This window comes from Bufo gargarizans, chromosome 6 (genome assembly GCF_014858855.1).
Source record: "Bufo gargarizans isolate SCDJY-AF-19 chromosome 6, ASM1485885v1, whole genome shotgun sequence".
NCBI lineage: Eukaryota > Metazoa > Chordata > Amphibia > Anura > Bufonidae > Bufo > Bufo gargarizans.
The window spans coordinates 351,444,437-351,459,552 of NC_058085.1; the positions used below are offsets into that span (position 1 = coordinate 351,444,437).

A 15,116-nucleotide genomic window follows, 5' to 3' on the forward strand; every position below is an offset into this window, starting at 1 on the left:
GGTCGATCCTAACAAAAGGGACCACCAGAGGACCAGGTAGTAGGTATATTAGACGCTGTTATCAAAACAGCGTCTAATATACCTTTAGGGGTTAAAAAAATCACATCTCCAGCCTGCCAGCGAACGATCGCCGCTGGCAGGCTGGAGATCCACTCGCTTACCTTCTGTTCCTGTGAGCGCGCGCGCCTGCGTGCGCGCGTTCACAGGAAATCTCGGGTATCGCGAGATGACGCGCCGATGCGTCCAGGAGGAACAATTCAACCACCTCCCGGACGCATCGGCGCCTTAGGCGGTCGGGAGGTGGTTAAACAGCCCGGATCGGCACTCCTGCCGATCCGGGCTGTTAGAGCAGGGTCCCGGCTCTCATGTGAGAGCCGGGTACGTGCTCCCCGCTGCACGGGGGATCCGTGCAGCGCTTAGACCGGGCCGCCGTAAAAACGCGGCGGCCCAGCCTAAGGCCCCTTAGTGACCGCTGTAAAAACACGTATGGGTGGTCACTAAGGGGTTAAGTTAAATTCTAATCAGTTTGATAAGTTATTTATTCAGTTAGGTGATACTTTAGTATGAAAAATAGGACCTCACCTTTCCAGTGAAATTAGCACATATTGCGGGTTCATTTGAACCCCTCCTCATATAATAATATGAAAAAGATTCACGGCAAATAGAAGCTGTAAAATCCCCTTGTACTGGCTTTCCATATGTGTACCTAAAGATTAAAAGGAAATAATGAGAATAAATTTTAATAAGACAAATAATTAGAAAAAAAAAAGTTAAGGTGTAAAAGGTATATAAATGATTGTGTATTTATTAGTGATCAGTGAGAACCAAAGTATTTGTGTGCTCAGCCGAGCATCCAAGTATAATGGAAGTCACTGGGAGACAACCAGGCACCCCATGCTTGGAAGAGAAGAGGGTGTCTGGTTCATAAAAAAAAGGTTAGAAATTGATTAAAAAACCATCAAAACAATTTGGAAACAGCATTAAGAGAATAGCTGGATATATCTTAAGACTCCTATTATGTATGACCTACAATAGACAACCACACAAAGGCTATATGCTGAAAGGCAGGTATGTGCAAGCCATCTATCTATACATCTAGGAGACAGATAACAGACAGCACACCTTACAATGGCAGCCTTGTGCACTGTGTGATATTCCAAACCAACTCTCATCTGACTGAGAACCAGTAAACCTCAAAATTATTTTGCATCTATTGGATGGCTTGGGTGGACCTGCACACCTAGATTAATATCATTAGGGCGACAAAAAAAAATCCGATTGTCCTAACATAATATTCAATAACCTTTCTATACAGTTTTCTTATGTAAAAACTCATTTGCGTAAGCAGGGGCTTATGGGAAAGACATGCAAATGAGCAGAATCTGCCTTGTTTTTCAGCAGTCAGAAGACTATGAAAACCAATAGATGGAGTTATTGAGTTTTGAACAGCGCCCTCTATTGGTTTCACAGTCTTATGACAAGTCTAATATTCTACTAAATAGCGCCATAGTTTTCTGACAAGAATTTTAGACTAAGTCTTATGACAAGCCTTTTGCATGGAAAATTCACGATAAAAATTTGCGATTAGAATATTCGCTATCTACACTAAGATGATATCTGGCACTGGGAAAACTGGGTAATAACTCAGTGATAAAATCTGACACTGGGAAAGCTGGGTAATAACTTGCAATCTAAACTGAGTTATTACCTGGCTTTTCCAGTGTCAGATATTATCACAGACTTACTACATAATTATTACATAATATTCACTATATTGCTATATATTAGTTTTTTAGAATATTGCGAATATTTTAAAAAATTAATGTAGAGCAATATAGCGAATATGATCTCAGCGAATAGTCTTGTCATAACAATATTCAACTAATAGAGGGCATTGTTCATGAGTCATGATTCATGAATCATGATTACAGTGCCCTCTATTAGTTGTATAGTGTTATGACAAAAATATTAGCTGAGATCATATTCGCTATATTGCTCTATATTAGTTTTTTTAGAATATTACGAATATTCTAAAAAACGAATATAGAGCAATATAGCGAATATGATCTCAGTGAATAGTCTTGTCATAACAATATACAACTAATAGAGGGTGCTGTTCATGAGTCATGATTACAGCGCCCTCTATTAGTTGTATAGTTTATGACAAGACTTTTTGCTGAGATCATATTCACTATATTGCTCTATATTAGTTTTTAGAATATTCGTAATATTCTATAAAACTAATATATAGCAATATAGCGAATATTATGTAATAATTATGTAGTAAGTCAGTGATAATATCTGACACTGGAAAAGCTGGGTAATAACTCAGTGTAGATCATGAGTTATTACCCAGCTTTCCCAGAGTCAGATTTTATCACTGAGTTATTACCCAGCTTTCAGTGTCAAATATCAACTTAGTGTAGATCGCGAATATTCTAATCGCAAATTTTATCGAGAATTTTCCATGCAAAAGGCTACAATAATAAGCTTGTCATAAGACTCAGTCTAATATTCTTGTCAGAAGACTATGAAACCAATAGATGGTGCTATTGAGTTATTAACATCGCCCTCTATTGGTTTCATAGTCTTAGTCTTCTGACAAGACTATTAAACTTGTTATAAAAATTGTGAAACCAATAGAGGGCGCTGTTCATAACTCAATAGCGCCCTCTATTGGTTTTCATAGTCATGACAGCTGAAAAACAAGGCAGATTCTGCTCATTTGCATGTCTTTCCCATAAGCCCATGTTTATGCAAATTCGTTTTTACATGATAAAACTGTATAGAAAGGTTATTGAATATTATGTTAAGACAATTGGAAAACTTTTTGTCGCCCTAATGATATTGATCTAGGTGTGCAGGTCCACCCAAGCCATCCAACAGATGCAAAATAACTTTGAGATTTACTGGTTCTCAATCAGATGAGAGCTTGTTGTTATCTGTTTCATGGATAGATTGGGCACATACCTGGCTTTTGGTATATATCCTTTGTGTGGTTGTCTATTGTATGTTGTATATAATTGGAGTGTAAGATACATCCAGCTATTTTCTTAATGCTGTTTCCGAACCATTTTTATGGGGTTTTCATTAATTTCTAACCTTTTTTTTATGAACCAGACACTCTCTACTATTCTGAGCAGGGGGTGCCTTGGGTTCTCTCATTGACTTCCATTGTATTAATTTGTATTTGAGCACCTAAATTATTCGGCAGAGCACTTGGATCTGCTGAGCATAGCGATGTTCGAGCTGAACAGCAGTTTGGCCGAGCATGCTCACTCATCACTAGTGTTTATGAAAAATGGGAATTAGCATAAAAACTGTGTGACTGTGAAAAACTACTTTACGTTTTGAAGATGATTGAATAATATATTAGAATTTTTTTTTATTCAGCAATTTCTTTTGTGGTTCATATCCCTACTTTTATAATGCTCCAATTGGTTATAACAGTAAGACTTGGGGGGGGGGGGGGGTCTTTATTGGTTGGACTGCAGAACAAGCATGAGCTGTCTGCCTTAAAGGCTATGGACACCTCTGGGGGCATTTTTTGGTATTATTGCATTCTACTACTCATGTTATGCTAAAAATCATTTGATCAATTGGTCTTTATAAAAAATTTCCAGCTGTTCTTCTACTACAGAGGCTAATTGAGAATTTATCAGGAGACATGATGCTCTTCTTTTGTGCACGTCAAAAGTCGTGCAGCCATTGTTTCTCGCACCATAGGTGCAAATTAACTGACAACACCTGTGAAGTAGTGACTTAAGAAATCATGCTAAAAAACTGAAAGTTGATTAGAAAAAATGTGGATCATTTTTTACTTACCCTCGTATATATCAGCTCATCAAGCTGATTAACCCCTTCACATTCTGTGACATCACAGAGTGTTGCTACTTAATGCTCTGTGCTATAATAGTATGTCAAGGCAATATCATGGGCCGAGGAGCCATGCTCCTGGATGCCGGCTGCATTATACAGCTGGCACCAAGTTCTCACTGTGCCTGGATCGGAAATAAGTTAGCTCCAATCCCAGTAGTTTAACCCCTGAGATGTCATGTCTGTGTTAGCCATGTCGTCTGAGAGATTGGACAGAGGAAGGGAGCTTCTTCTGTCCTCTCATCCGCACTGCATAATTGAAATTGAGGGGTGCTAAACACTTGGCATGGCAGCCAGGCGCCTTCTGAAGGAACTACATTGTAAAGTTTGTATTTATTCTAAATCCTGTTTGTGTTCCAGGGTCTGTATTCAGAGGTCTGCTTTGAGGTATGCATTTTTCTGATTGTGTATTTATTCAGGGATTCTTTATTCTGGGTCTTTATTTATTCAGAAGATTTGCTCTGTGGTCTGTACACATGTAAGGGGCTTGGCCTGTGGTCTGTAGTTTTTTTGGGAGTCTGTATTTATTTTAGGGGCTGTAATTATTTTGAGGTTTTGATTGATTTTAAGATAATATGGAGTACTTGATTTTAATTGGAAGCAGAAACTGTTTTGGGCTACAACCTATGTAAATAGTTTAGATGATGTTCATGGCACCTTCTAGAATCTCAGAACCTGATGTCAGTGCGGTAAGTACAGCGTGTGTATGTATATGTTCTATATATTTGTGCAAGTGCTGTAAGTGCATGTGTATACTGTATAAATGTGTGTATATTTGTGTATGTGCTATATGTGTGTGTGAATATTCTTTATAGAGAATACTGAATTCATCTTCCCCCCATAGAACTCAGCCCCTCTACCAGACCTATCCATTACAGTTTACGTTACAGCACCATCCTTTCTCCAATCTCACAGGTCTACTCTCTGGGGATAACATTTGATTCTGCTCTGTCTTTCAAGCCACACATCCTAACCCTTACCACCACCACCTGGCTCTTTCAACTCAAGAAAATTTCTTATTTACTCTCCTTCTTCAACCCTGAGTCAACTAAAATGCTAGTGCACACCGTTGTTATCACCCGCCTGGACTACTGCAACATCCTCCTCTGTGGCATCTCATCTAACACTCACACATCTAAACTCCACTCTGCTGCCCTCGATTCTCTTCTGCCTTTCCCCTTTGACAGTCTCTTTACTGACTCCCCATTGCCCGGCAAATTCAGTTCAAAATACTAACAATGACATAGAAGGCAGTCCACAATCTCCTTACATATCTGACCTCCTTTCTCACGTGCATTCCCCCATATTCTGGAACTCAATACCCTGGCATGTCAAACTCCCCAACATCCAAACCAGGAAATCCACCTCTTCAGTAAATCCTACTAAGCATGCTGCCATCACATGGAGCTACTGCACCATAAAAAGTGTTCTTGGATCAAATAAAGCCAAAATAGTAAAAAAATTTTTTACTCACTTGCCAAAAACTTTAACTGTAAATGTATCGCTGTTATACAGAACATATTTAGGTAACTTGATATTGACCTCAAATTTTGGAAGTACTGAAAAGGACATAATAGATACAGATTAGAGATGAATAAACAGACACATGTTAGATATTAGTATTGAGCATATAGACATTTCCTCACCATATTCCTCTACACTGAAGGTATGAGATGTATCTTTCAGTTTAATGGTGTATTCTCCCAGTGTGGGCTCAGATGTCAGATCTAAGGAGAGCTCAGCAATTCCCTGATTGAGTTTCACATTCAACCATTGATTAATCCTATTTTTGTCTGGGTTCTAAAAGAAATAACCTCAGTTGAGCAAAAGCTTGTATTATAATCTTCTAAAAAGCAAAGTAAAAATTCACAAACTAAAGCACACATTCAAAAGGGGTGATATGGATGTCTCTGTATGTTATTATTATTATTACTTTATTTTATTTTATTTCTTTTCTTACCTGTACTTCAACCACCGGGATCTAAGAAAAAAAACACACACATTTTGTAGATTATTCTCAGGTTCTTAAAGGTAATATCATACTCTGCCCATTTTGAAATAAGAAATGATGTTGAAATTAAAACTTTGATTGGATTTAATAATCTACCACAAATATAACTTATGGTTCTAGGGTACAGCAGTACAATGCAATGAAACATGGCATGATTTTTGTCATGCCATATTTATATAAATTACCACATAAAATCTGAGACATTTTATTTTTCTTAACTGCTATTAGTTTTGCTTTAAACTTACCAAAATAGTTTCTGGTTTGAAATCTTCATTAAGGGACAGAATCCTGAATTTTACTGTTCCAAAAGAAGAATAAAACAAAGTCACTGGAAAATTCTTTAAAACATTAGAATTTTTTCTACAATGAATATAGGCAAGTATGGACGCTACAATATAAATAAAATATGGGGGACATTTATCATTTGCATTTGTTTTTGTGTTAGCTTTAGGACTGCTTTGGTTTGTGTGCATGCCCCAAATTTATGAAATGGCGCACCTTAATAATATATTTGGGATCAGTGCAATGTGGTCTACACCTATATATGTTAACGGTGGTTGCCTGGCATGGAGTTGCAAATTTAATGTGGCATCACATTGTGCTCTGTATAGAGCAGGAGTTTTAAAGAGGAGAAAGCAGCTGTTGACTGGGGGAAAATTCAAGCACTCTTCAGAATTGCAATTGACATTGCTTGGGCTGTGAATTTTTGTCTATACGAGAGGATGCTGCATACATAGGACTTATTTTTCCTCTCCATTGCCACCAATGCTGGTAGGTGTCTAATTAGCTTGTTTATGTGGGAAATATCCTGTGTCTACTACAAAAAACTGTACCTATACCTGTGATTACTAACACACAGTAGTGTAGGGAGCAGCAGTCGGGCATGCTAGTTGGATTCTAAACATTAATAGTTAGCGCAGTCATTATGCACACTTTATCCTTGGAATTTGTTATTGAGCCAGCTGGCGGTTCTGACTCGTGCACTGCTGCACTACCTTTTGTGATCATGCCAATGATTTTATTAGTGAACGTCACAACTTATTCAAGATCTTTCTTTATTTTGTTCTTACCAACTTGTCCTGGTTTGTACACGGCTTTGTCTGTCTGGACTATAATTTTGGATAGCTGCTTCTTTACTAGAACTTTACTACTGTTGGTATGGGATTCCCCTGAACTTTTAAGAGAGAGAGTTATCGTACCGACTGCCTCATTTTCTTCAGGATTGGGAACCTACCAAAAGAAAATAGATATTGTTATTTATGTTGCAGGATAAAGATAACTCATAGACAAATTAATTGTACCTTAAATGAATGCATAAAAACTGCTAACCAAGGTTATCTAGCATCTTTGTAAAATATATTCTTTTGCCGTTTTTACTGTAAAGGGATTGATTGTCTCGAGAAGACAAGCCTTTTCCATATACACTAGGATCTATGTGCATCATAAAGGAGGTTGAGGGTTTGGTATGGTAGTGCCCCTACATGAATAAGATTGTAGAGACACTATTGCAAATTTGATAAACATCAGATATTAATAAGTGCATTTAAATGTAACTGTGACTGAACATTAAAGGTTAAAACACTGGAATGAGTTTACATAGCCAGGATTGGCTCTCCTATAGGCATTGTCCATTGAAATAAAAGTTAAAAAAATTAGAGCTCTGAAGTTATTATGCAAATTTGTAAAGGACCCTGATTAAAAATGGTCTATTCTTCTGTCATTTCTGTCATGTCCCATGTCTTCATAGTTTTGAAGAATGTGTATGCTGCTTAGTTTTGTCCTTGCAATCTCCCTGCAGCCAGGCTCTGAAGTAATGATCTCCTCCCTTCTCTCTATTGTGACATAATTACAATGATTCATTCTGAAATAAACCTCATTTGGATTCTCCATACATATATTTTAGTGGAGTTGAACATTGTCTTAAAGATGATTGAGGAGTATGTAGCACAGGACAACTATAGACATATTGTGTCTTGAACACATTGTGTAAACGCTGACTAATTGTTGAGTGAGAACAATTCCATCCCTGTTGTTTGCAGACCAGGAGTCCTCTAGTTCTTCTAGTACTCGACACAAAAGAAACTGCTCTACCTGCTCCTGTGTCGAGACACCATGAGCAAAGGATATGGCTTTCTTCCCTGGGTTTCAAACCACACTTCTATGGCCCTACCTCTACAGTCATGACACTCTCCCCACCATTCTCACCCCCACCATCTAGATGCTAAAGTTTAACATACCATCATGAAGCTGTAGACATGCTTTTTGTATTACATACTTGCCAACTTTCCAGGAAACTCTGGAAAAAAGAGGTTCTCCCAGGTGTCGGGAAACCCTCCCAACATCTCTCGGAGAGCTGCCCTATTTGCTTGAGGCATCAGGGCTTAGATCATTAGATGCATTCCTGGTGCCCAAAAACACACTCAGGGGAACAGGATAGTAACAATAAAAGGGCTGGGTCCTAAAGGGAAAGAGGGCATGGCTGAAGGGTTGCATCACTAGGGCGATAGACATCCCATAAAATGGGATGTGTGGAGGGAACGTGGCCATAAACTGAAAAATTTCCAGCAGCTCCCCGCTCACCTCTCCCCTCCTGCATAAGTGGCTCAAAAAGTTGTCAAGTATGGAAAGCAGTAAATGCACATGACTTTTTGAGGGGAGATGAAGTATTGTCCTGCACTGTGACAGCCGAGCTCTACCGATGCCAAGTAAGATTGTATACAGAGCAGACTTGCTCTTTGGAACACTGCATATTCCCTGATGTCTCCCATACATCCAGGGGAGGAGACAGCTCTGAACTGTACACAGCCTCACTGTGGGCATCGATTGAGAAATGCTGGCACAGAACAGGACAATACCTCATCCCCTCCTCACACAGCAATTTTCTTGTCCATACCCCCTGAGTAAAGGGTACCTCAAAATTGTGATTTCGGGGTTTCATAAGTAGTGATGAGCGGCATGGGTCATATTCGAATTTGCGATATTTCGGGAATATTTCGTAGAATATTCGTTGAATATTTGCGAATTCAAATATTCGTTAGGTGTAGTGTTGATTGCGAATTTTCGTAATGCGAATTTCCATAATGATAATCAAAGAGATTGTGAAAACTCAGATCCGATGGTATATTCTAACCCCCAGGCGTTCCCATGGTGACTAGGACGCTTGCCAAAGTCGAACAACTGTACAGATCTTTTTTTAAAGACGAATATTCTAGAAAAAGAATATATTCATTTTTAGAATATTCGTAATATTCAAATACAAGAACATATAGCAATATAGCGAATATTCAAAAAAACTAAAACAAATATAGAGCTAATATAGTGCTATAATCTTCTTTGTCTAATAGCTGTAATTTTTTTCTTATCTGAAGTTCAGATTGGAAAAAAAATGACAACTATTAAAAATAAAACATTATAGCACTATATTAGCTAAATTTTTCTACATTTGCTTGTTTTTCGAATATTCACTATATATTCTTGTTTTTTCCATCTGAAGTCATGATTTCTCCCTGCTTAAGTTACTTAAGCAAGGAGAAATCATGACTTCAGATGGAAAAAATGAATATATTCGATATAGTGCTATATATTTGTTTTTTTGAATATTCGTATTATTCTAAAACAAGAATATATAGCGAATATTCGAAAAAAAACTAATGTAGAACAATTTAGCTAATATAGTGCTATGAACTTCAGATAATGAAAAAATTACAACTATAAGACAAAGAAGATTATAGCAAGCACTATATTAGCTAAGTTGCTTTATATTCCTTTTTTTTTTTAAATATTCGCTATATTGCTATATATTCTTGTTTTTGAATATTCATATTTTTTAAAAATCTGTACAGTTGTTCCACTTTGGTATACTGCTCTCCAACAAGAGTCCCCGTCACCATGGGAATACCTTCGGGTTAGAATAAACCATCGGATCTGAGTTTTCACAATCTCATTGATTCTCCTTACGAAAATTTGCATTATGAAAATTCGCAATCAATACTACTCATAAAGTCAAACATATTGCAGCCTTCTCATTGGCCCACAAGCTAGAAGTAGGGAGGGATCATTTGTACTGATTAAAAAAAAAATCTCGAATATTATAAATTACGAATATATATCAGTATATTCTAAATATTCCCGAATTCTCGAAGTGCCGATATTTGCGATAAAAATTTGCAATTTGAATATTCATGATCAACACTATTCATAAGCTGTAAGCCATAATCATCCAAATTATAACAAATAAAGGCTTGAAATATCTTGCTTTGCATGTAATGAGTCTATCTCATATTTTAGTTTCACATTTTAAGTTGCATTACTGAAATAAATGAATTTTGCACGATATTCAAATTTTTCGAGTTTCACCTGTATATACGTAGCTGGTGGGGGAGGGGGGGTCAAGTCAGTGTGTGTTTTGGGGCTGAGAAAGAGAGGAGGAAGTTAATGGAGGTAGAAATTTGTTTTTCCACCAAAATAAGTAACAAAAAATTTTACCACATATAACTGCAGCGCTGAACGCTACATGAAATTTGTATTTACACCGAAATAATTCACAAAAGGTTTTAACACATATAAGTGCAGCGCTTAACGCTGGATACAAATTTTTTTTCCACCGAACTAAGTCACAAAAGATTTTACCAAATATAACTGCAGCACTGAAGGCTGCATGAAATTTGTTTTTCCACCGAAAAAAGTCCCAAAAGATTTTACCGCATTTAAGTGCAGCGCTTAACGCTGAATACATTTTTTTTCCACCGAAATGAGTCACAAAAGATTTTACTGCATATAAGTGCAGCGCTGAATGCTGAATGAAATTTGTTTTTCCACCGAAATAATTTACAAAAGATTTTAACGCATATAAGTGCAGCACTGAACACTGAATAAAATGTCTTTTTCCACCAAAATACTTCAATAAAGTTTTTACCACATTTAACGGAGCACAGAGATGGAAAGGGTCTTCAGATTCCCCTCGCACTAAATGGGCGTCTAAGAAATGAACAGCTGCTCCTGACAGCAGTTCCTGGGATGGTCATGGAGCGTTCCGGTGAACACCTGCTACTTCCCGGGCAGGTAGGCTGCTGCGAAGCAGGTGCTCTACTCTGGGCACATTTGGCTCCTGACCTCCCACTGCTGCCACCCTGCTGAATCCCAGCCATGCTTTCAACACATCTAACCTCCAACGTGAACTGAGAATATATTTTTCTGTTTGTACTGAATTAGGATACGCCACTAAACGCTTTCAACACATCTAACCGCCGTCAACGTGAACTGCGAATGCATTTTTCTGTTCTGTTTGGACTAAAATAGGCCACTAAACGCTTTCAACACATATAACTGCCTCCAACGTGAACTGAGAATGTATTTTTCTGTTTGTACTGAAATAGGCCACTAAACGCTTTTAACACATATAACCGCCGCCGACATGAACTGAGAATGTATATTTCTGTCTGTACTGAAATAGGCCACTAAATGCTTTCAACACATATAACTGTCGCTGACGTGAATTGAGAATGCATTTTTCTGTTTGTACTGAAATAGGCCACTAAACTCTTTCAACACATATAACCGCTGCCGACTGAAATACAAAATAACACATATAAACGCCGAACTGACTGACTGCTACAGCTGCTACTTCCACGAACCCCTGCACCACTACTTCCCGGGCAGGTAGGCTGCTGCGAAGCAGGTGCTCTACCCTGGGCACCTTTGGCTCTTGACCTCCAACTGCTGCCATCCTGCTGACTCCCAGCTATGCTTCCAACACATATAACCGCCGACGTGAACTGAGAATATATTTTTCCTTTTGCAATTAAATATGCCAATAAACGCTTTCACCAGAAATAAATGCACCAGTGAAGTGCGTATATATTTTTCTTTCTTTACTTAAATAGGCCACTGAATGCTTTTGCCACAAATAAGTGGTGCACCAGTGAAATGCGTATATATATTTTTCTTTTTTTACTGCAGAAATAACTGCAGAAGTGAACTGAGCATATATTTTTCTTGTTGGACTGAAATAGGCCACTATACACTTTCACCAGAATTAACTGCAGAAATGCACAGGGAATACATTTTTATTTTTTTACTGTAATAAGCCCTATACACTTTCACCAGAAATAACTGCAATAGTGCAGTGCAGTGACCTGAGAATGCATATTTCCGGTTGTAATGAAATAGGGAACTATACGCTTTAACTAGAAAACAATTAAATAGTGCAGTGTGTAAATATTTTTTCTTGTTTTACTGAAATACGCCCCAATACGCTTTCACTAGAATTAACTGCAGAAATGCACTAATAATATATTTTTCTTAACCTCTTAAGGACATAGGGCGTACAGGTATGCTCTTATGTCCTGGTACTTAAGGACACAGGGCATACATGTACGCCCTGTGTATTTTCGATCACCGCCGCATGGCGGGCGGCGATCGGAACCCTGTGCCTGCTCAAGTCATTGAGCAGGCACTTGGGGCAAATGCGCCGGGGGGTCCTGTGACCCCCCCATGTATGCGATCGCAGAAAACCGCAGGTCAATTCAGACCTGCGGTTTTCTGCGTTTCCAGGTTATTCGGGTCTCTGAAGACCCGATAACTCGGAACAGGATGGTGATGGTGGTGTGATTTCACCCCACCAATCACCATCCAGCGATCCTGAGTGGTGATGGTAACATCACCACTCAGGATCGCTTCTGATTGGTCTGTGGGCGGGCCGGCGGCAGATTCAAAAGATGCAGGCACTCCTCTCTTTCTCCTTTTGTGTTCCGGAGCCGGAGGAGAGAGGAGCTGCCTGCACGTGTCGTCCATCGGTGCCAGCATCACCCCATCTGTGCCCCCAGGACCCGATCTGTGCCCCAGCACCCCCCATAAGGTACATAGGGAAAGCATAGGGAAAGTTTGGGTTAGGCAGGGAAAAAAAAGGGAAAGTTTGTATGTACTGTAATACTCCCCTATACGCTTTAACCAGAAATAACTACAACAGTGCAGTGTGTATATATTTTTCTTATTTTACTGAAATACGCCTCTATACTCTTTCAACAGAAATAACTGAAACAGTGCAGTGCGTATATATTTATCTTTTTTTATTGTCATACACCCCTATACCCTTTCACCAGAAATAACTGAAGAAGTGGCCTGAGAATATATATTTCTTGTTGGAATGAAATAGACCACTTTACTCTTTAACAAGAAAACAATTCAATAGTGCAGTGCATATATATTTTTCTTATTTTATTGAAATACTCCCCTATACGCTTTCACCAGAAATAACAGCAACATTGCACTGCTTATATATTTTTCTTATATTACTGAAATATCCCCTTATACCCTTTTATCAGAATTAACTGCAGAAATGCACTGAGAATATATATTTCTTGTTGTACTTAATTACACCCCTATATGCTTTCACCAGAAATAACTGCAACAGTGCAGTGGGTATATATATTTATTTTTTTAATAAAATACGCCCCTATACGCTTTCACAAGAAATAACCGCAGAAGTGACCTGAGAATACATATTTCTTGTTGGAATGAAAAAGGCCTCTGTACGCTTTAACCAGAAATACAAAAATTCTTATTTTACTGAAATACACCCCTATACGCATTCAGCAGTATTAACTGCAGAAATGCACAGAGATTATATTTTTCTTTTTTTTACTGTAATACACCCCTATATGCTTTTACCAGAAATAACTGCAACAGTGCAATGCGTAAATATTTTTATTATTTTATTGAAATAAGCCCCTATACACATTCATCATAAATAACTGCAACAGTACAGTGCATATATATTTATTATATATATCTAGTTAGCGGAAATTGATTTTTTTTTTTTTGTATTTTCTCACAAAGTCTCCCTTTCCGCTAACTTGGGACAAAAATTTTAATCTTTCATGGACTCAATATGCCCCTCACGGAATACCTTGGGGTGTCTTCTTTCCGAAATGGGGTCACATGTGGGGTATTTATACTGCCCTGGCATTTTAGGGGCCCTAAAGCGTGAGAAGAAGTCTGGAATATAAATGTCTAAAACATTTTACGCATTTGGATTCCGTGAGGGGTATGGAGAGTTCATGTGAGATTTTATTTTTTGACACAAGTTAGTGGAATATGAGACTTAGTAAGAAAAAACAAAACAAAAAAAATAACAATTTCCGCTAACTTGGGCCAAAAGCAATGTCTGAATGGAGCCTTACAGGGGGTGATCAATGACAGGGGGGGGGGATCAGGGAGTCTATTTGGGGTAATCACCCCCCTGTCCTTGATCACCCCCCTGTCCTTGATCACCCCCCTGTAAGGCTCCATTCAGACGTCTGTATGATTTTTACGGATCCACGGATACATGGATCGGATCCGCAAAACGCATACGGACGTCTGAATGGAGCCTTACAGGGGGGTGATCAATGACAGGGGGGTGATCAGGGAGTCTATATGGGTGATCACCCCCCTGTCATTGATCACCCCCCTGTAAGGCTCCATTCAGACGTCCGTATGCGTTTTGCAGATCCGATCCATGTATCCATAAAAATCATACGGACGTCTGAATGGAGCCTTACAGGGGGGTGATCAATGACAGGGGGGTGATCAGGAAGTCTATATGGGTGATCACCCCCTTGTCATTGATCACCCCCCTGTAAGGCACCATTCAGACGTCCGTATGTGTTTTGCGTATCCGATCCATGTATCCGTGGATCCGTAAAAATCATACGGACGTCTGAATGGAGCCTTACAGGGGGGTGATCAATGACAGGGGGCTGATCAGGAAGTCTATATGGGTGATCACCCCCCTGTAAGGCTCCATTCAGACGTCCGTATGTGTTTTGCGGATCCGATCCATGTATCCGTGGATCCGTAAAAATCATACGGACGTCTGAATGGAGCCTTACAGGGGGGTGATCAATGACAGGGGGGTGATCAATGACAGGGAAGTGATCAGGAAGTCTATATGCGTGATCACCCCCTTGTCATTGATCACCCCCCTGTAAGGCTCCATTCAGACGTCCGTATGTGTTTTGCGGATCCGATCCATGTATCTGTGGATCCGTAAAAATCATACAGACGTCTGAATGGAGCCTTACAGGGGGGTGATCAATGACAGGGGGGTGATCAGGAAGTCTATATGGGTGATCACCCCCTTGTCATTGATCACCCCCTGTAAGGCTCCATTCAGACGTCCGTATGTGTTTTGCGGATCCGATCCATGTATCTGTGGATCCGTAAAAATCATACAGACGTCTGAATGGAG

The 15,116-nt window shown here is 39.0% G+C and overlaps 1 protein-coding gene across 1 annotated transcript in view; it reads right to left on the reverse strand.

Moving 5' to 3' along the window:
• The window catches only part of LOC122942210 (alpha-2-macroglobulin-like protein 1), a 273,571-nt gene that overhangs the window by 237,978 nt on the left and 20,477 nt on the right, over positions 1–15,116 (reverse strand). Inside the window, exons 3-8 of the mRNA XM_044299709.1 lie at positions 6,958–7,117; positions 6,133–6,185; positions 5,837–5,857; positions 5,523–5,676; positions 5,351–5,435; positions 583–706 (exon numbers count right to left, since the gene is read on the reverse strand). Coding sequence (XP_044155644.1) covers positions 583–706; positions 5,351–5,435; positions 5,523–5,676; positions 5,837–5,857; positions 6,133–6,185; positions 6,958–7,117 — 597 coding nt within the window. The remainder of the gene's footprint in view (positions 1–582; positions 707–5,350; positions 5,436–5,522; positions 5,677–5,836; positions 5,858–6,132; positions 6,186–6,957; positions 7,118–15,116) is intronic.